We start from the raw sequence: 20233 nt of genomic DNA on the forward strand, positions 1-20233 counted from the left end.
TATAGGTTGAAAAGATATGTGTGCCACAGCCATTCATGCATTCTTTTGTGGCCTGTTGGGGAGGAAGCAGGAAGCAAAATGCTGCCTCCTCGAACTGCTGGTTTCCTTTTGCGTGGCTGCCTTTGAAAAATGGTCGTTACTGAGAGCAGAAAAAAGGGCACAGGCCATCACAGTCGCTCAGACCTCTGAATGACTTCCAAGCTTGCCATCTCACGGCCTGGAATGAGTCACAAGGCCTCCAGGCCTCTAACTGCAGTCAAATGCCAGGAAGCAGGGGGTAAACTCCCTAAATGATTATTCTCACTTTTGCCGTGGTTTCAGTCATCACGTTAGGTTTTGCCTTGACATGTTTCTTGTAACTGTTTCCTTCTGCCTCTTATAACAAAATTACTTTGGGAGTGTTAGGGAGTTAAGCAAGGGGTGGTCACCTCTATTGTGAAAATCTCATTTTCACGCAGTGACTGGAGGAGTAATCAGTTCAATCTCTCACTCGTGTCCAACTCTTTGCGACCCCAAGGACTGCAGGACACCAGGCTTCCCTGTCCTTCACCATCTCCCAGAGATTGCTCAAACTCATGTCCATTGAGTCAGTGATGCCATCCAACCATCTCATCCTCTGTTGTCCCCTTCTCCTCCTGCCTTCAGTCTTTCCCAGCATCAGGGTCTTTTCTAATTAGTCAGTTTTTCACATCAAGTGGCCAAAGTATTGGAGCTTCAGCTTCAGCATCAGTCCTTCCAATGAATATTCAGGGCTGATTTCCTTTAGGATTGACTGTAATACCTCCTGTTATAATCACGTCTGCATGGTGAACACCTGCAGAAATTGAAGTGAAATGAAATCACGAAAAAAAATAAAAGGAACCGTAGTGGAGATGCCGGGGATCGAACCCGGGGCCTCATACATGCAAAGCATGCGCTCTACCACTGAGCTACATCCCCCACCCTCTTCAACATGGATTCTGAAATTCTCTGCTATAGTCTATTCTTCAGTTTTTTTTTTCCAAATAAAATTTTGTATATTAAATGGTTTAAATGTATATTTGTTTAGCAAAAACCAACCAAAATAAATCCAGACTTGACTTTTATCTTTCAGAACTAGGCCTGTGGTTCATAGCTCTGCAGCCGAAATTCTGATACCGGAACCAAGGAACAAAGGGAGACAGACCTATTCGTGCATGTTGCGCCTCACAATCAGAAAAGAAGGAAAGGAAAATAAAGAGTTTCTTTCCAATGAATAAGGACTTGCCCCCACTGCACCCCCACCCAGAAATCTCTGGTTTCTTGTTCTTTACAATCATTCCAACTTTCGGGGACTTTGAGATTTGCAGACCATTATAAAAATGAACCTACAATGGAAAAGAATCTGAAAAATAATATATATATGTATGTATATCATATATGTATATCTATGTATAACTGAAAAAGAATGTATATATGTATGACCGAATCACTTTGCTATACACTTGAAACTAACACAGCACTGTAAATTAACTGTACTTCGATGAAAATGGAGTGTCCTTCAAGTCAACAAGTTGCCACTCACCGGTTGGGTGAGAGACAAGGAGAATACAGAAAACTTAGGCTTCACCTTTTCCCACCAGCACTTGAGATTTCCTGGCAGGAAATAGTCACTTACTATGATATGCAGAACACACCTGAAAATACCCTGCTACCTCAATCCTCAACTGATCATTTCTCTTCCAGTCTGTGGATACCTGAAACTCTTCACAGTAAAGTCCAAATGAACTGGTGTCCAGGACACTGGACCCAGCAGCTGTGATTGCATTACCTTACCTCTTTGGGCCTCCTCTGTGAAATGGAGATGTGAATAGTAACTACTTCAGAGAGTGATTGTGACCTTTGAATGAGTTACACAGAGAAGGTTGATCTTTTTTTTTTTTTTTAATTTTTATTCTTATTTTAGCTCCAGAAACAATTTGTATTGCGTTATAGCCAGTTGACAGTGTTGTGTTAGTTTCAGGTGAATAGTGAAGGGAGGCCTCCATACAGGTAACCATTCTCCCCCAAAGCTCCCTCCCATCCAGGCCAGCACATAACACTGAAGAGAGCTCCATGTGCTGTACAATAGACTTTTGATTGTTATCCATTTAAAATATATTAGTGTGTACATGACCTTCCCAAACTCCCTAACTATCCCTTCCCTGTGGCAACCATGAGTTCATTTTCTAAGTCTGAATCGCTTTCTGTTTTGTAAATAAGTTCATTTGTATCATTTCTTTTTATATTCCACATATAAGAGATGTCAAATGATATGTCTCCTTCACATAGAGAAGGTTTAGAACAGTGCCTGGTACAAGACCTGTGCTCTGAAATGCCAGTTCTCATTTATTTATTTATTTATTTATTTTTCTTCTTCCTTTTTTTTTTTTTTTTCAGTTCTCATTTAAAATGCTGTTGTATGAGCTCCAGCGAAGACCTATTTCTTTGCATAATCACCCCATGTGTGGATTGATGCTTTGTTGATGCTGTTTGGTGAAACAGAGAAAGAACAGGAGGGCGCTGGGGTGAGGTGCCAAATGGGGCTCTGTAGAAAGTCATCGTCTGACCTAATACCCCTAGCTCAAGGGGACAGCCACAAGAGCGACCTTACCTGCAGGATGGAAGAAGGATAGTGGCTTAGGTGGAGGTATTCTGGACCTGGCTTGGAAGCCAGTTGAAGGGTTGTAGTCAGTTCAGTAGGTGTCCCTGATTGCTCTGCTCCAGACAAATCCGATCATGTTTCCTCTCTGTGTAAAACTTAGAATCAAATCCATACTCCTAAAAGTGGCCTTTAAGGCTCTCGGTGATCCGGCATCTCTGGGATCTGGCGTCTGGTGCCCCGCCAGTGTCCCTCGCTTACTCCCCTCCTCCTCTCTAGGAGAACTCTAGCCACATGCCTGTCTTTGCTGTTCCTCAGGCAGACCAGACTCCATGCACCTCAGGGCCTTTGCGCTTGCCATTCTCTCTGCATGGAAAGCAGATATACTCATGATCATCTTTTTCTCACTGTCAGGGTCCTCAGAAAGGCCTTCCTAACTCGCTGAAAGGATCCCTGGCGGTCCAGTCCTTAAGACTTTACCCTCCTACTTCCGGGGGGCTGGTTTGATCCCTGGTCCAGGAATAAGATGCCACCTGACGTGCTGGTGGCCAAAAAGAAATTTTTTTTTTTAGGTTTTTAATAAAAAAATAAAGGCACCCATGAATCCTTTGCATTCTCTTTGATTTGTTTTGTTTTTCTTCATAGCATATATTGGTTTCAGAACCTGTTTTTACACTATTTATTGTCTGTGCCCCTGACTTGGTAGGTTCGTGAGAGCAGAGCCTCCTCTGTCTTGCTTTCTGCTCTATCTTCTGTGCCATGAACAGTGCCTGGCAAACTACTCAGTAAATATTCAGAGAATTAGTGTGGGAAAAAAAAATAAATGAACAGACAAATGAATGAAGACTAGGGGCCTGGGGAGAATGATAGTTATATTCAAAAATTTCAGTCTGCAAGTGAATAAAGACGAGAAAACAGTTCGGTTTAGAGTCACTCTGTTTCAAATCCATTAACATTTTCTGAAGGCCAACCTCTGGGCCGGCGCAAGACCTAAGAAGATGAAATATTTGCAGCAGAGTGAGCATCTGCTCGTTTTAGAGGGAAACAGTTTTATTTTGGGAAACCATTATATAAACCAAACACTTGACAGCGGCGTTGTGGCGTGCTGGAAATGGAAAATTCCACTTCAATGTGAGAACTTTTTCTTTCTTGTAACTAAGGGAAGAAGTGAGGGCGCTCGTGGGTGACTGTGACCAAGCAGTTAATAAGACAATCGCCAGACCAAATCGCGCTTGCTTGCCAGGCTTAATTTTTTAGAGAAGAATAAGGAATTTTTATGAAAGTTGAAGAACTGGCTTGAAAGAGAAATGAAAATAAAATGTAGAACAAAAAAAGAGAGAAAAAGAATATAGGCGATAGGAAAACAAGTTGCCTCCCCGTCGGGGAATCGAACCCCGGTCTCCCGCGTGACAGGCGGGGATACTCACCACTATACTAACGAGGACTAGCCCTGCCAAGGCTTTTCCAGTTCAGCTCTTAAAGGTATACTCAGTGTTCCTCAACCAGTGACGTGTTCTAAAAGGTTAAATATCTCATCTTTTCTTACAAAATACAAAAAGGAAAAGTTCCACTTCATTTAATTCCGTCTTAAAGAATCCGCTTCCTCCTCGGCCCATGATTTAGTCGTGAGGGTTCTGAGAACAGAAATTAATAAGCAGCAAAAAATAACCAGCAAAAAGTAACCAACAGACGTCAACAAACGTCTAACAGAGGTAGTTTATGAAATGAAAGAAATGGAGTCAAGTAATTCGTCGATTTGTCGGATTTTTCCAGTCGGGGAAGTGCGAGGAAGTTTCCACACCGTCTGGCTTCCCTTTGATACTACTCGAAGCTGGTTTAAACGAAGAAAATGAACCCCCTTTAATCATTCGAAAGAATCGTCTTGTTTTCCTCCGACACAAGTGGAAAGGGGGGAGGGAAAAAAAGAAAACAAAACACTGCTGCCGAAACCCGGGATCGAACCAGGGACCTTTAGATCTTCAGTCTAACGCTCTCCCAACTGAGCTATTTCGGCTACTGTTGGCGCTGGGTTGCATTTCTTTCCCCCTCGTGATCTAAGGGACCCGCGTCATAGACCAGAGGATTCCTTGCTGGGGGACCTGGATCAGCTGGAACGCACGCCTTCGAGGATTGCCCCGCACCTGCCCCTTCTCGTCCTTCAAGGTGATCGCCTCCGAGAAGCTTTCCCTGATCACTCCTCCCACCACTACCCCAGCCCTGTATTATTTACTGTTAGCCTAGGTACTGTTTTCCCTGCCCATCATCTGTTGCCTCCCTTCCCCAGCTAGAATGACAGATCCACAACGGGCAGAGAAGTCATCAGCCTCGGTTACTGCTGTATCGTTTAAGGCCGACAACAGTGCCTGGCACTGAATAGATCCTTAAAAACATTAGTTGAATCTTACCTTGCTCAGAGTTCCGCTTTCTCAGGATCTCTTCTCTGAGCAAAAGAGCAAGGTGCCCCTTGGATGCAGCTCCTGGAGCAGCCCATGGCATGGCAAGCAGCCCATGGCTGACCACCCAAGGCGTGTGGGAGGCCCTATGAGCCAAACTGTGGCTTCCTCGTGGCACTAAGTGACTCAAATCCAGACTCCAAGCATAGCCGCCTCAACCCGTGACACCTGCTCAGCTTCAAGGCACCAAGAAATCAACAGGTCAGCATCCAGGTTCGGCTCTCTCTGCTTCCCTGCCCTTTGGGAGGTGGGTGGGTGGGGAGTACTGTTTGGGAGAGGTTGAGCAAGTGGGGAGGTCCTTCATGATGTGAAGTCATTTAATAAGCGTTTGCGAAGCACTTAATGTCTATGTGATCCAATCACAAATACGGTAACAAAATAGTTCCTTGTGATAGGAATGCTAAGAAGCAAAATAAATGGTAGTGAGGGGGTGGAATACCTGGTTATGGGAGCAATAAGAGGAAGGGAATGCCGGGAAGACTTGGAGAATGAAGAGCCCGCTGAGGAAGAGCCTCTGGGGTAGAGGCTACAGCTGATGCAAAGGCCCTGGGGCTGAAAGAGTCGGGCTGTTTGTAGGAATGGAAAGGAAGCCAGTATGGAAGAGGCAAAGAAAGTGAGGGGGCAGAAGGTAGGAGGCAAGAAGAAAAAAGGTGAACAGAGGCCAGGTCTTGCCCGCCTTGAAGGTCTTGGTAAAGGGTTTGTACTTTCTTCTGTGTGGGAAAGCCTCTGGGGAGACAGTGATATTCTTTACATCTTAAAAGTCTCCCTTGGCTTCCTTGTGGAGAATGGACAGGAGGGACTCAAGTGGCAGCAAGGAGACCAGTGAGATGCTGACAGCTTAAAATAAACAATACACCAAAGCAGCATCTCCAGAATTCCTTCAGGAGAGAGGGGATAGGGCCGGGGACCCCTATTGCTGCTTTTCACGAAAGCACAGTAGTGTATCAATTTGATAAAAATCGAGGACGGAAGGAAGGAAGGAAGGAAGGAAGAGAAGGAGAGTGAAAAAATTCACAGTCCACGGAAGTACAGAATTTTGGAAAGGCAGAGTCACTCCCACCCTATCCCAGTTTTCCCCAGAAGTAACCAGTGTCTAGACCAGATTGTGATTTATGTGACCGTAGACAAGTTATTGGACCCTCTCTCTGTGCCTGCATTTCTTCTGTTTAATATCTTAAACTGACCCCACCAGACTTGCTGTGAGGACTAAATGAGTGCACATCTGCTAAACGCTTCTGCATACTACCCTGTACGTGACAGGAGCTATAAAATGTGTGCTCTAGTTGTCATGAATTGTGATCAGAAATGTAACTGACTAAGACGACATTGCTAACCAACTATACTTCAATATAAGATTTGGTTAAAATTTTATCCAGATTTATTAAGATACAATTATTTAACATTGCATAAGTTTGTTGTGTACAATGTGATTGGAAACATTTATATGGTCTGAAATTAACCACAGTACAGTTTTTCATTATCTGACACAATAACTATTTCTTTTTTTTTTTAAATCATGATAGCATGTGAAATCTGTTGTCTGAGCAATTTTCATTTTAAACTATAGTCATAATGATGTGTTAAAATAAATTTTCTTAAACATACAAGTATGGATACACTCACTGCATATTTATTCTTACAATAAAAGAGAACTTCTACTGCGTCTGGTTGAGTACCAAGTCCTTTTCACTATGGTTTTGGGGTCACGAGCATCTTTGGTGATTTACCCGTACTGGTTACAATTGGGATTATAGCATGCTTTCGTTTAATTACCTGTACGTCATAGACTATTAAGAGAGACCTTTTGGAGTTTGTAGTGAATTAAAACATCTTTACAGCCTCCCCGTCGGGGAATCGAACCCCGGTCTCCCGCGTGACAGGCGGGGATACTTACCACTATACTAACGAGGATGCAGCTTGCTAAACTACCTCCAGTCGGACTCATAAAGAAATACCATTCTTCTGCTGCCATGTCTACTCCGCACCACCGTCTCCACCCGCTCAGTGCTGGGCGTCCCTGGCTAGCGGGCTCCCCAGGATGTGGACCTATTTTGAATTGGTAAAGGCACTCACGGACTGAATTCTGAGTGTCCAGAACGAACGCAACGTTTGGAAAAGAGGAGAAAATGCGATTTCCTATATCCTCATTCCAAAAGTATTGCTTTACGGGGAAGGGGATGTAGCTCAGTGGTAGAGCGCATGCTTTGCATGTATGAGGCCCCGGGTTCAATCCCCGGCATCTCCACATTTTCTTTCCTTTTTTTTTAAAAACCACCTCCTCTGGATCAGTCACACAGCAAACCAGGAAACGGGACCTAAATTCTCCGTATCATCTGACTTAAGAAGTGGGCTTCATTGGAGAGGGTGAAGTGAAGTGTGAAGTCGCTCAGTCGTGTCCGACTCTGCGACCCCATGGACTGTAGCCTACTAGGCTCCTCCCTTCACGTAGTGCTAGGTGAAACGCCCCTGGTCTCAATCAGACGTCCTTGTCCGCGCCCCTGAAGATTCCCTTTCAGGTCGGCATGGAGCCTGCGATTCGGGTCATCAAGCGGTTAGAAAGCTCTGACTTTCTAAGCAGGGTTTTGCAACTGGCCATTCATTCATTCAAGGACCCCTAAGCACCTAGTGCAAAGAAAAGTGGACACATTGAGCACCTACTGTGTGCTCCGGTAGTGCCAATTACCCTTGTAGCCCCAGATATGGCATACAAGATTTCGCACCCCTCCCAGACTTGGTATTCCAGTTTAGAAAGCTAGCAATAAGCAAGGAGCAGTGAATCTTATGAAGACAGTAATAGTGATGACATGGAGACTAAAGGGGGAGAATGTGGGAGTTGCCATAGATGAAGTCTGTGTGTGACCAGACACTGTCTGCAGAAACAGAGGATATAGCAGATGCAAAGGCCCTGAGGCTGAGAACAGTGGGGGCTGGAATTTGCCTTCAATGAATGAGAGTAGGAGAGTTCACTTCCACTGTAAGGGATTTGATTTAGGTCATATCTGAGTGGCCTAGTGGTTTTCCCTACTTTCTTCAATGTAAGTCTGAATTTTGCAATAAGGAGTTCATGATCTGAGCCACAGTCAAATCCTGGTCTTGATTTTCCTGACTTTGTAGAGCTTTTCCTGGCTTCCCAGGTGGCTCCTGTGGGTAAAGAATCCATCTGTGTGCAACGCAGGAGAAGCAGGCAGACATGAGATGGATCCCCTGGAGGAGGGCATGGCAACCCACTCCTGTTTTCTTGCCTGGAGAATCCCATGGATAGAGGACCCTGGTGGGCTACAATTCATAGGGTTGCAAAGAGTCAGACACGACTGAAGTGAGTGAGTAAGCATAGAACTTCTCTATCTTTGGCTGTAAAGAATATAGTCTATCTGATTTCGGTATTGACCATCTGGTGATGTCCATGCGTAGAGTCATCTCTTGTGTTGTTGGAAGAAGGTATTTCTTCTTGACCAGTGTGTTCTCTTGGCAAAATTATGCTAGCCTTGACCTTGCTTCATTTTGTATTCCAAGGCCAAACTTGTTGGTTACTCCAGGTTTCTCTTGACTTTCTACTTTTGCATTCCAGTCCCCTAATGATGAAAAGAGGATCTTTTTTTAGCGTTAGCTTCCCTGGTGGCTTAGAGGGTAAAGCGTCTGCCTGCAATGCAGGAGACCCAGGTTCAGTCCCTGCAGTCGGGAAGATTCCCCTGGAGAAGGAAATCATAACCCACTCCAGTACTCTTGCCTGGAAAATCCCATGGACAGAGGAGCCTGGGAGGCTGCAGTCCATGGACTCCCAAAGAGTCAGACACGACTGAGCGACTTCACTTTTCTAGAAGATCTTGTAGGTCCTCATAGAACCATTCAACAGCAGCTTCTTCAGCATTAGTAGTTGGGGCATAGACTTGGTTTGCTTTGAAAATAAACCGAAAAAGAAAAGAAAAGAAACCAAGATCATTCTGTTGTTTTTGAGACTGCACCCAAAAACTGCATTTCGAACTCTTTTGTTGACTATGAGGCCTACTCCATTTCTTCTAAGGGATCCTTGCCCATAGTAATAGATAAAATAATCATCAACTATTTGTCATAGTGGAATTGACAAATAGACTCAAGGGGTTAGATCTGATAGAGTGACTGAAGAACCATAGACAGAGGTTCACAACATTGCACAGGAGGTAGTGATCAAAACAATCCCTAAGAAAAAGAAATGCAAAAAGGCAAATTGGCTGTCTGAGGAGGCCTGACAAATCGCTGAGAAAAGAAGAGAAGTGAAAGGCAAAGGAGAAAAGAAAAGATATAACCATCTGAATGCAGAGTTCCAAAGAATAGCAAGGAGAGATAAGAAAGCCTTCCTAAGTGAACAATGCAAAGAAATAGAGGGAAACAGTAGAATGGGAAAGACGAGAATAATGGAATTGGTTGCCATTTCCTTCTACAAGGACAAGGAAATTAGAGATACCAAGGGAATATTTCATGCAAAGATAGGCACAATAAAGGATAGAAATGGTATGGACCTAACAGAAACAGAAGAGATTAAGAAGAGGTGGCAAGAATACACAGAAGAACTAAACAAAAAAGATCTTAATGACCCAGATCACCATGATAGTATGATCATTCACTTAGAGTCAGACATCCTGGAGTGATAAGTCAAGTGGGGCTTAGGAAGCATCACTACGAACAAAGCTAGTGGAGGTGATGGAATTCCAGCTATTTCAAATCCTAAAAGATGATGCTGTTAAAATGCTGCACTCACTATGCCAACATATTTGGAAAACTCAGCAGTGGCCACAGGACTGGAAAAGGTCATTTTTCATTTCAATCCCAAAGAAGGGCAATGCCAAAGAATGTTCAAACTACCGCATAATTGCACTCATTTCACACACTAGCAAGATCGTGTTCAAAACCCTCCAAGCTAGACTTCAACAGTATATTGAACAGAGAACTTGAAAAGGCAGAGGAACTAGAGATCAAATTGCCAACATCTGTTGAATCATAGAAAAAGCAAGAGAACTCCAGAAAAACATCTACTTCTGCTTCATTGACTATGTTAAAGCCTTTGACTGTGTGGATCACAATAAACTGTGGAAAATTCTTCAAGAGATGGGAATACCAGACCACTTTACCTGCCTCTTGAGAAATCTGTATGCAGGTCAGGAAGCAACAATTAGAACTGGACATGGAACAACAGACTGGTTCCAAATTGGGAAAGGAGTACATCAAGGCTGCATATTGTCACCCTGCTTGTTTAACTTATATGCAGAGCTCATCATGAGAAATGCTGGGCTGGATAAAGCACAAGCTGGAATCAAGATTGTCAGGAAAAATATCAATAACCTAACATGTAGCTGACACCACCCTTATGACAGAAAGCAAAGAGGAACTAACGACCCTCATGATGAAGGTGAAAGAGGAGAGTGGAAAAGCTGGCCTAAAACTCAACATTCAAAAAAACAAAGATCATGGCATCTGGTCCCATCACTTCATGGCAAATAGATGTGGAAACAATGGAAACAGTGACACATTTTATTTTCTTAGGATCCAAAATCACTGTGAATGGTGACTGTAGTCATGAAATGAAGACACTTGTTTCTCAGAAGGAAAGCTATGACAAACCTAGACAGTATATTAAAAAGCAGAGACATCCATATAGTCAAAGCTATAGTTTTTCCAGTAGTCATGTATGAATGTGAAAGCTGGACCCTAAAGACGGCTGAGTGCCAAAGAATTGATGTTTTCAAACTGTGGTGTTGGAGAAGACTCTTGAGAGTCCCTTGGACTGCAAGATCAAACCAGTCAATCTTAAAGGAAATCAGTCCCGAGTATTCTTTGGAAGGACTGATGCTGAATCTGAAACTCCAATATTTTGGCCACCTGATGTGAAGAACTGACTCATTGGAAAATACCCTGATGCTGGGAAAGATTGAGGGCAGGAGAAGAGGACGACAGAGGAGACAGTTGGATGGCATCACGTACTCAATGGACATGAGTTTGAGCAAGATTCAGGAGATGGTGAAGGACGGAGAAGTCTGGCGTGCTGCAGTCCATGGGGTCACAGAAAGTTGGACACAACTGAGGGACTAAACAACAGGAGAGGGTTGACTCTTCCAAGACACTGGAAGACCTGTTGCAGGGGAAGGATGCGATGTTTTAAATGGCTCCCTCTGGCTGCCATGTGGAAAATTCATCATAGTTGGGCAGAGGGGACCTGAGACCAGCCAGGAAGCCACTGCCACAGCCCAAGCGGGAGCTGGTGGTGGCATCCTGGCAGTGGAGGTGGGGGTGGCCCAGTAGTGGAAGTGGGGAGCACAAAGGGCAGATCCTGGAAGCGAACTAATAGACCTGGCAGATGGCTTAGATGCGGGCGGAGAAGGAGTAGGGGAGACCTCCTAGTTGGGGAACACTAGGGCCACACTGTGGAGAAAGTGAGTAGTTTTGGAAACATTAACCCCCACGTACCTTTGTTGTTTTGTCTTATGTATGTATATTATGGAATGTATGTGTTTATTTTTTTGGCTGCACTGCAAGTCTTGTAGGATCTTAGTTCCTTGACCAGGGATCAAACCTGGGGCCCAGCAGTTAAAGCGCAGAGTGCTAACTACTGAACCACCATGAAATTCCCGAATTTATGTGTTTCTACTAGCGAAAGTTGATTCAGGGCAAAAACCTAAGTAAAAGAAAAACGATCAACTCCTATAGGCTCACTGTGCCCTGTATCACCACTAACACGTTTGTGAGCATCTACCCAGACTAGTTTCCACATGCATGCGTGCGTGTGTTGAGTGTGCAAGCATGCACAGGCAGGATGTTCCCAGAACCGCCACCCTCTTACCCCAATTTGGAGATTCACCAAAAGAACTCACTAGACTCAGTATATAGCTGTTGTCAGTTATGATTTATTACACAGCAATGTAGCCGGCGGGGAGCTGATCCTGCCCGCTCCACAGGAGCTGGCTGGAGCCCTGAAGGCCCTCCCTGGCTGGGGCAGGGGAGGGGCTTGCACCATATCGGCAGGGAACGAAGAGCAGAGGAAGGGTCCACAGTTGCCTTCATCCTTGGCCCTGCTGCTCTAGAAGGGACTAATGTAGTCCACAGAGCATGTTTAAAACGGGACCAGTGTGGGAGATAAAACCATTATCCATTATGTAATAAATAGTTTAAAAAGTCACCCTGGGTTGGACTGCCCAGGATGGCAGCAAGTTGTGCCCAGGATTGAGCCAAGAGGGTGTCCTGGGGCTCCACCCATCTCCTGAGTGCAGTCTGGAGTCAGGGTGGCCACAGCGGACCCTGATTGCTGCCAAGCCCCCTCGGCCTGCAGGCAGGCGCCGCGTCAATGGTTAGGGGTGGGCGGCCAGGCTTTCTCAACATCAGCGTGCACGGCCTGTGGGAGCCACTCAAGGTACTCGGCCAGTAGGTCTGCAGAGGAAGGAGGGCGGTCAGAGCAGCTCTGTGCCCGCCCACCAGCTGCACGGCAGACCCTCCCACCAGCCCCAGGTCCCCTGGGTGGCCCCATACCATCTTCCCCCCAACCCCCTTGCTGTGGGACACCTGTCCTGGTCAGGCTCACATTTGGGGTTTTTGCTCCAAGCCACCAGCAAGGCGTCTCGGCAGTTGGCTTTCTTGGCAACAAGGGCTCTCAGGAGGCTCTCTGTCCTGGGCTGCAGCCTATGGGTGGGATGCAGGACATGGGGCATCTTGAAGTCCACTGCCAGGCCAGCCCTGCCCAGGTCTCCTTCTGTCCATCATGCTGGGGGTGCCGGATGGATGAAAGGATCTTGACTCCATCACCTCCTACCACGTGCCTCTGATCCACCCACCCAGGCTGCTTCTGTAGTTGCTGCTTATCCCATTTAGAACCTTCCTCCAGACCTCTGCCCGCCTCACAGCCCTGCCTCCCCTGAACCTGCTCAGTCAGGCTTTCCTTTTCTTTCCCTGCCCGACACCTCATTCCCATGTCCTGCTCTGTCCCTTTGTACTAGTTGTTCAACCTCCCTGCACTGGAACATCGCACAGAACATGGTTGTGGCTCGATCCCAGCACGAGAACACTGCTGGCACAGAGTGGACGTTCACAACCAAGTGCTGGGTGAATGACCTGGTAGGCAGGGGCTCCTGGTACCACAGCCCCATCCTGAGTCTCTGGGGGATGCAGGTGTGTGCGCACACCTGTCTGCCTGCTTCTGGTGCCTCAAGCCCCTTGCCTGGTCTGGGGTGCCAGCCTCAGGAAGAGGGAGGAGGCTTCTTGGGACTGGTCCATGGGCAGAAGAAGAAAAAGACAGGAGTGTGTGTGCTTAGTTGCTCAGTCGTGTCTGACTGCGACCCCATGGATTGCAGCCGGCCAGGCTCTTCTGTCCATGGGGATTCTCCAGGCAAGAATGCTGGAGTGGGTTGCCATTCCCTTCTCCAAGAGATCTTCCCAACCTAGGGATTGAACCCAGGTTTCCTGCTTTGCAGGCGGATTCTTTTATCATCTGAGCCACCAGGGAAGCCTAAAGAGAGGAGCGGGGATAAGCAGAGACCAGGAGGAAGGGCAGGAGGAGGAAGATGATAGGTGGGATCGGGGTGGCTTCATGTTAAGTGGGCAGAAGCCCCCAGGGGCACAGGTGTACAGGGTGCCTCGGGCTCGCACCTGGCAGCTTTACAATAGGCTGACTTGTTGTTTAGTCACTAAGTCGTGTCTGACTCTCTACAACCCCATGAACTATAGCCCACTGGGTTCCTCTACACATGGGATTCTCCAGGCAAGAATACTGAAGAGGGCTCCAGGAGATCTTCCCGACCCAGGGATTGAACTCACATCTCCCGCATTGCAGGAGGATTGTTTACCACTGAGCCATCTGGGAAGGCAATAGGTTGGCTAGTATCTCCCCAAAAGTCCATGTCTGCCTAGAACCTCAGGATGTAACCTTATTTGGAAAGAAGGTCTTTGCAGATGTAATTAAGACAAGGTCAAATGGGAGAGAGTGGACCCTGGATCCGATAACCTGAGAAGACATAGAGATGAGGGGAAGCCATTGAAAAAGAGAGGGAGAGACTAGGGGGATGTGGTGGCCAAGGAGAGCCTGGAACCACGAGGGGTGGGAAGAGGCCAGGAGGATCCCCCCCTGAGCCTTCAGAGGGAGTGCAGCCCTGCTGACACCCTGACTTTGAACTTCTAACCTCCAGAACTACGAGAGAATACACATCTGCCCCTCAATGGGTAGGGATCTGTTAGGGCAGCCCCAAGACACAGCTCCTCCACCACCACCTGCCTGCTCTGATGCTCCCAGGGAAGCCCATACCTGGCCCATGTCTTCAGCATCGTGCTGGGGCTGGACAGCAAACAGCCCTTGTATGAGGCCAGCCTGGGGAAGACCTGGGGAGAGATCACAGGACGGTGGGGAATCCGGGGCTCACGTCCCGCCCATGGTGTCAAGGAAGGGGCCGAGGGAGCTGCCGGGCTGCCTACCTGCCCCTCTAGCAGAACCCGGGCAAAGTGTTTGTAGCAGTCAAGGCCTTCTGGGAAATCCACCTCGACGGCCGGGAGCGGCCAGCCAACGCGATCTGGAGCACAAGTGCTGGTGAGCGAGGGGCTGTGATGGATCCCCACGGCTCCCTGCGCAGTCCCATCCCTGCCCACCTGCAGGGTCCTGCAGCCTGGGATGACACTGCCCAGGACGCAGACACTTCCCAGGGCACACAGGATGGGGAACCATGTGTTCACTGGAGCCCAAGGCCACTGGGAAGTCACCCTGACTCACAGAACACGCTGGCCCGGTGACACAGCATCCGCCCCTTCTCGGGGCAGTAGGCAGGGGGCGGCTCCTCCAGGGGCTTGTCAAACTGGCAGTAAGAAGGCAGCAGGACCGGAATCCACTGCATGTCCACGGTCGAGACGCCTGGGGGCCCGGGAGAGAGGGGATGGGGTCTCAGTGAGGGGCTCGTGGGCTCTCCCCACACAGGTCCAGCGACACAGCTCACCAGAGCAAGGGGGTCAGGTGAGGGTCCAGCCAGCTGCACTACCTTTCATGTACATCTTGGTGGTCTCCACAATCTCCTGGTAGACCACAAAGTCAGGGAGCTCCTTGAAGAGCACAGAACTGGGGTGGATGAAGACTGGGTCGTCGAGGAGGGGCGTCTGCAAGAGAGACGGTAGGTGGACATGAGTCTGGGAGATACATGAGCTGCACGTGAGGCTGACCCCTGTGAATTCAGTTACACCCTTGGCCAGAAAAGCAGGACAGCATCCATCAAACGACAAATGGCTACACCAGCAGGGTGTGTCCACCGATGGAGCGGGTAGCCTGCTGGGAGAGGTACAGACACAGGCTACAGTTACGACCTGCCCAAAATGGGACATTGAGCTAAAAAAGCCAGTGTAAAAGATCATACAGTGCAGGATCCCATTCACGGGAAATGTGTTAGAACAGCAAATCCATGCAGACAGAAAGCAGACTCAAGGGGTATAGAGATTCAGAGAAAATGTGGAGTGATATGGTGATGGGTACAGGGTGTCTTTTTTGGGGTGATAAAAATGTTTTGAAATTAATATGGTAATGGTTACACAACTCTGTGAATAGACCAGAAACCTCTGAATTGTACATTTTACAGTAGCGAGTATGGGATGTGCTTTCTGTCTCTGTTCAGTGAAGTTGGGGGGAAGCTCACGCTCCAAGTGAGAAGCAGCTGCATTGTCATTTCACCTTGGTCCTGGGTGGGAACTTTCCCAGGGGCAGGGGGACCCATGACCGAGGACGACTGGCCCACCCAGAGCCAAGGGTCCCTCCAGCTGCCGCCCACAGGCATCCTGACACTGTCCAGAGCCAGGTGTCTTAGCCACTGTCCTAGTGCCCAGGCTGCTAGGACACAAGACAGATGGGAGGATGGGGAGGGCAGGGGCCCTGGGCATGACTGCCCCGCTGGCCAACCCCGAGCCAGCAGCAAACCTTGTAGGCGTTCTTCCACTTGTCATCCACCAGGTCCTCGCTCTGGACTTTGCGGGCCAGGTGGTCACCCAGGCCGGCTGTCACAATCTGCCGCAGGTAGGTCACCTGGTTCTCGTTAGGTGGCTGCATCTTAGGGTCCACGAAGAGCCCAGCCTCAGGGCACATGGTGTTGACTGAGAGGGGAGCCAGGTGTCAGGATGGCCAGGTCCAGGGTTGGCTCTGCCTGGCCTCAGCCACTTGTATATCTAGGCCCCTATGCACAGAAGCTGCCGGGAGACAAAGCCCCCAGTGCAGCAGAAACAGCTGCCCACCCACACCCATGTCTGCCCCTTCCTTGGGACAAAACCCCAGGTTCCTTGTGGGCAGCAGACTATGCTGAGACAGCCCACACCTGACTCCCTGTCGGCCTTGGGGCAGGGAGTATGCCCACCCAGGAGACCCAGTGCATGGGCCATGCTCTCTAAGCAGGAGAGCATGGAGACAGACCATCTCTCCCGAGCGCCCTGTGCTGCGGAGCCCTGGCACGAGACCCAGGGCGAGGCCTCCTCCTTCCACATAAGAAGGATCTGAAGCCCATTGTGCAGCAGGGAGAAAGGAGATGGGGCTCTGGGCCTTGCTGTTTGAGTGGGAGGGAATAGAAGGGTGAAAACAAGAAGGACCGGGAAGGCAGGAGGGGAGAGTGGGCTTGTGGATCTTAGTTCCGTGACCAGGGATGAAACCTGCGTGCCTTGCAGCGGAAGCCCCAAGTCCTAACTACTGGACTGCCAGGGAATTCCAGGGCTTTCTGTTATGAGATTTGCAACGTAAATCTGTCTTCTCTACAAAATCTTTAGTGAAACCCATGTTGTTTAACTTAAAAGTGAAAGAAGGAAAAAAACGGGAAGGAAGCAGATCCCTGGGTTGGACAAAGAAGATCTGCCACCCACGCCAGGCCCTGATGTGGCTTCAAACAGGTCTGGTCCTCACTGCTCAGACTAAACAGGAGTGGAAAGTGGGGGGCTGAACCGCCACCTGCTCCCCAACTTCAACAAGAGAGGCCCTCTCTACTGCTGGAGAAACAAACCAGGGTTGGACCCTACTTGAGAGTAAAGACCCCTGGATGTGGCCGCTGGGCCGGAGGGGCAGCCAGCAGCTGGTCCACGCTAGACCCGGGACAGAGGGCAATGAGAGGGACGTCACCAAGGAAAAGATGAGACGGACAGACAACCTGATGAGAGAGCATCCATGTGTCACTGCCCTGCTCATGTGCGTGTCCTCAAAGGACCACAGAAGTGCCACACACTACAGTAAATTCTACTGAATGTGTGAATTCGCAAATACGGAATCTGTGCACGAGAAATGACTATATGTAGATGACATTGCTCAGAATGTCAACAGGGTCAAGTTCTCTGCTGGGTGTTGCCCAAGGATAGGAGAAGCCCAGAGGGTGGTGGGGGGCCGTACCTGCAGTGGTCAGCTGGCCCCGCAGTCGCCGGATCTCCAACATGGCCTTGTACCGCAGTCCGTTGGCCTCGCAGAACTGGGGTGAGCAGCCTGCATACTCGCAGGCTCCCACGGCACCTGTGCCAAGAGGAGGGGAGCACTCGCTTGCTGCCCCATCCTGCCCTCCTGCTGCCCCATCCTGCCCTCCCGCCCTCCCCACCACCCACAGGCCATGCCCATGCTGGGCACTCACCCAGGAGCACCATGAGGTCTCCAAGCTTCAGAGAAGCTCCTTGTCCTGCCCAGATCCTCTTCATCTGGGCCACGCGGGCCCGCTTGCCCTTCAGTCTGGCGAGCTCCTCGTCACTGGCGGCTGGCCTACGAACACACATCACTTGGGCTTTTTGCCCTGATGCTTGTGGCCACAGGGGCAGGGCACCTGCCAGTTTCTCAGAGCGGGCCCAGAAAATGCCTGGTGGGGTCACTGATCACTGTGATCATGGTCTTGGGAATTCCCTGGAGGACGAGTGGTTATGACTCTGGGCTTTCACTGCAGGGGGCATGGGTTTGTCTGGTCCCTGGTCAGGCAACTAAGATCCTACAAGCCTTGTGGCAAGGCAAAATTCAAAAACAAACCACCTCCCCCAGTTCCCCCACCTCACCCCTCCGAGATCTGCAGAGATTGGAACACTGGCAGGGTGCAGGGAGGATATAGATTTCATACAAGGCCACTCACTGAGTCAGTTATGCCCCGGGAGGCTGGGTTTCACAGCATTGCTCAGCCCAGGGTGGTCTCCCCCCACCCACCCACCCCGATCCCTGAATGTCCGTCCCACAGCCCCCCACCTGTCCAGCTCCTCGAACAGCTCCCGAACAGTCATGGCAGCCACGATGGTGATGGCGTAGGGCAGGCAGCCGTGTTGCCGGCTCAGCGCCAGCATCTTGGCATAGCGTGGCGCCACGGGGAACGTGGCCATGGTCCTGCCCAGCTCGGTGATGGGGCAGCTCAGCCGGGACCTCTGTAGCTGTTTCACCCTGGAGGATGGAGGGTCAGCTCGGAGGGGGGTCAGAGCCGAGAACGGGTGGGAGCTGGGCTCTCCGCTTCCCTCAAGTCCCTCCCCTACCTTTCTGTTTTTGGGGGAGCCTGCAGGGCACCCAGTGCAATCAGCAGCTCCTCAGCAGCGATGAGGGCCTCCACGGAGGGGGGTGTCGGAAAGGGGAAGTTGATGACCTAGGACACAGGGAGCCATGGCGGGAGACACGTGAGTGCAGAGGAGGGCTGGAGGAGGGGGTGAGGGCAGGTCTGGCAAGGGGATGGGGCTCCCACTGTCTACCCTCCAAGCACCACCCACGCTCAGAACATGGGACACGGGGGCCTGGGCACACTCAAAGTCCATGTGCCAGGGGAACTCCGAAGGCCCTCTTTGTTCATTTATTCACATCATCTCTTACTCAAGAGCATGTACTGAGCACTTCGTGTGCACCAGGGGCTATTCCTGGTGACAGAGGTTGATAAAAACGAGACAAGGGCTGAACTGGGATATTGGGATTGACATGTAAACACTACTGATACTATGCATAAAACAGATAATTAACAAAAACCTACTGTGTAGGTTGGATGCATGAAAAAAAAAAAACCTACTGTGTAGCAGAGGGAGCTCTACTCAGTGCCCTGTGGGACCTAAATGGGGAGGAAATCCAAGCCAGAGGGGTAAACATATACACATAGCTGATTCACTTTGCCGTACAGCAGAAATAAACACAGCACTGGAAAGCAACTATACGCCAATAAAATCAAAATGAAAAAAACAATAAAAAAAAGACAAGGGCTCTGGCCCCACTGAGCTTTCACTGCAGATGACCAGTGAGTATACACGTGAATAAACAGTCTCACGGGAGAAAATGTGCCCAGACAATGAGATAATCAGAGAACAGAGAGTGATCAGGCTCAGGGATCGCCTGAGGGTTGCTTAGAAAGAGCGACCAACTCAAAACCAGAGTTCAAATAAATAGTTGTACACAAATGTCCATGGCAGCATTAGCTGTAGCAGCCAAAAGGTGGGAACAACCCAAATGTCCATCAACAGACGGACAAACTATGGTCCATCCATCCATACAATGGAGTACGATTCGGCCATAAAAAGGAAGGAAACTCTGACGTGTGTCACAGTGTGGATGAACCTTTAAAACACAACCACTGGTAAGTTCAGCCGTGGATTATCAAAACAACAGAAATAGAAAAGTTATCAATTTATAATATTTTCCGAAATAAACTGATTCAAACTGTCAGCTAGGTTCTTTGACAGTGAAAAAAACCAAACATACTAATGTAATGAAAAGCCTGATCCTCTCTTTTATGACGTTATCTTACTGTGAACTGAATTGACTGATAAATGAATTTTAAATTGGCTAAAACAAACAAACAAAAATCCACAATGCTGACTGAAAGAAGTCAGATAAGAAAGAGTAAGTATCAAAGGATTCTATTTTTATGAAAAGTCCAAAATATAAATTCCACAGAGATTAGAAAGTAGACTCATGGTTGCCAGTGGCTCGAGAGAGGAAGGCTTGGGAGTGACAGCTGATAGGGAGGGGGTTTCTCTGCCTATACCACCCCACCGGGAGCAAGGGAGAGGCGAGTGACCGTTCCCCTAGAGGACCAAGTGGGCAGAACATCCCTTGAGCCCCAAAGTCACTGACCACCCTCTCCTCAGAAGGTACAGTACTGGGAAGGTGGGGGTCTCACAAGAGACCACCAGGGGGCCGGGCGAGCACCACGTGGCTCAGTCCTGTGGGCCACAGGGAATCGGGAGCAGCCCGAGAAAGGGGAATAACCCATGAGGGGCTCAGGCTGCC

The 20233-nt window shown here is 48.8% G+C and overlaps 1 protein-coding gene and 5 non-coding genes across 6 annotated transcripts in view; 1 reads left to right on the forward strand and 5 right to left on the reverse strand.

The window, feature by feature from the left end:
* Nucleotides 1-867: 867 nt before the first annotated feature.
* On the reverse strand, nt 868-939 carry TRNAA-UGC (transfer RNA alanine (anticodon UGC)). The gene has a single exon. It is a non-coding gene; the product is annotated as a tRNA-Ala (tRNA).
* Nucleotides 940-3971: 3032 nt separating this feature from the next.
* TRNAD-GUC (transfer RNA aspartic acid (anticodon GUC)) lies at nt 3972-4043 on the reverse strand. The gene has a single exon. It is a non-coding gene; the product is annotated as a tRNA-Asp (tRNA).
* A 497-nt stretch (nt 4044-4540) lies between these two features.
* Nucleotides 4541-4613, reverse strand: TRNAF-GAA (transfer RNA phenylalanine (anticodon GAA)). Its single transcript has one exon. It is a non-coding gene; the product is annotated as a tRNA-Phe (tRNA).
* A 2278-nt stretch (nt 4614-6891) lies between these two features.
* TRNAD-GUC (transfer RNA aspartic acid (anticodon GUC)) lies at nt 6892-6963 on the reverse strand. Its single transcript has one exon. It is a non-coding gene; the product is annotated as a tRNA-Asp (tRNA).
* A 262-nt stretch (nt 6964-7225) lies between these two features.
* Nucleotides 7226-7297, forward strand: TRNAA-UGC (transfer RNA alanine (anticodon UGC)). Its single transcript has one exon. It is a non-coding gene; the product is annotated as a tRNA-Ala (tRNA).
* A 4618-nt stretch (nt 7298-11915) lies between these two features.
* The window catches only part of DHX37 (DEAH-box helicase 37), a 30463-nt gene continuing 22145 nt past the window's right edge, over nt 11916-20233 (reverse strand). The window contains exons 17-27 of the mRNA XM_065904691.1: nt 18502-18608; nt 18224-18412; nt 17631-17755; nt 17399-17515; nt 15956-16128; nt 15033-15147; nt 14771-14908; nt 14479-14573; nt 14312-14385; nt 12599-12696; nt 11916-12447 (exon numbers count right to left, since the gene is read on the reverse strand). Of these exons, the coding sequence (XP_065760763.1) occupies nt 12362-12447; nt 12599-12696; nt 14312-14385; nt 14479-14573; nt 14771-14908; nt 15033-15147; nt 15956-16128; nt 17399-17515; nt 17631-17755; nt 18224-18412; nt 18502-18608 (1317 nt within the window). The 3' untranslated portion in view covers nt 11916-12361. The remainder of the gene's footprint in view (nt 12448-12598; nt 12697-14311; nt 14386-14478; nt 14574-14770; nt 14909-15032; nt 15148-15955; nt 16129-17398; nt 17516-17630; nt 17756-18223; nt 18413-18501; nt 18609-20233) is intronic.

Source organism: Muntiacus reevesi, chromosome 13 (assembly GCF_963930625.1).
Source record: "Muntiacus reevesi chromosome 13, mMunRee1.1, whole genome shotgun sequence".
NCBI classification, from domain to species: Eukaryota; Metazoa; Chordata; class Mammalia; order Artiodactyla; family Cervidae; genus Muntiacus; species Muntiacus reevesi.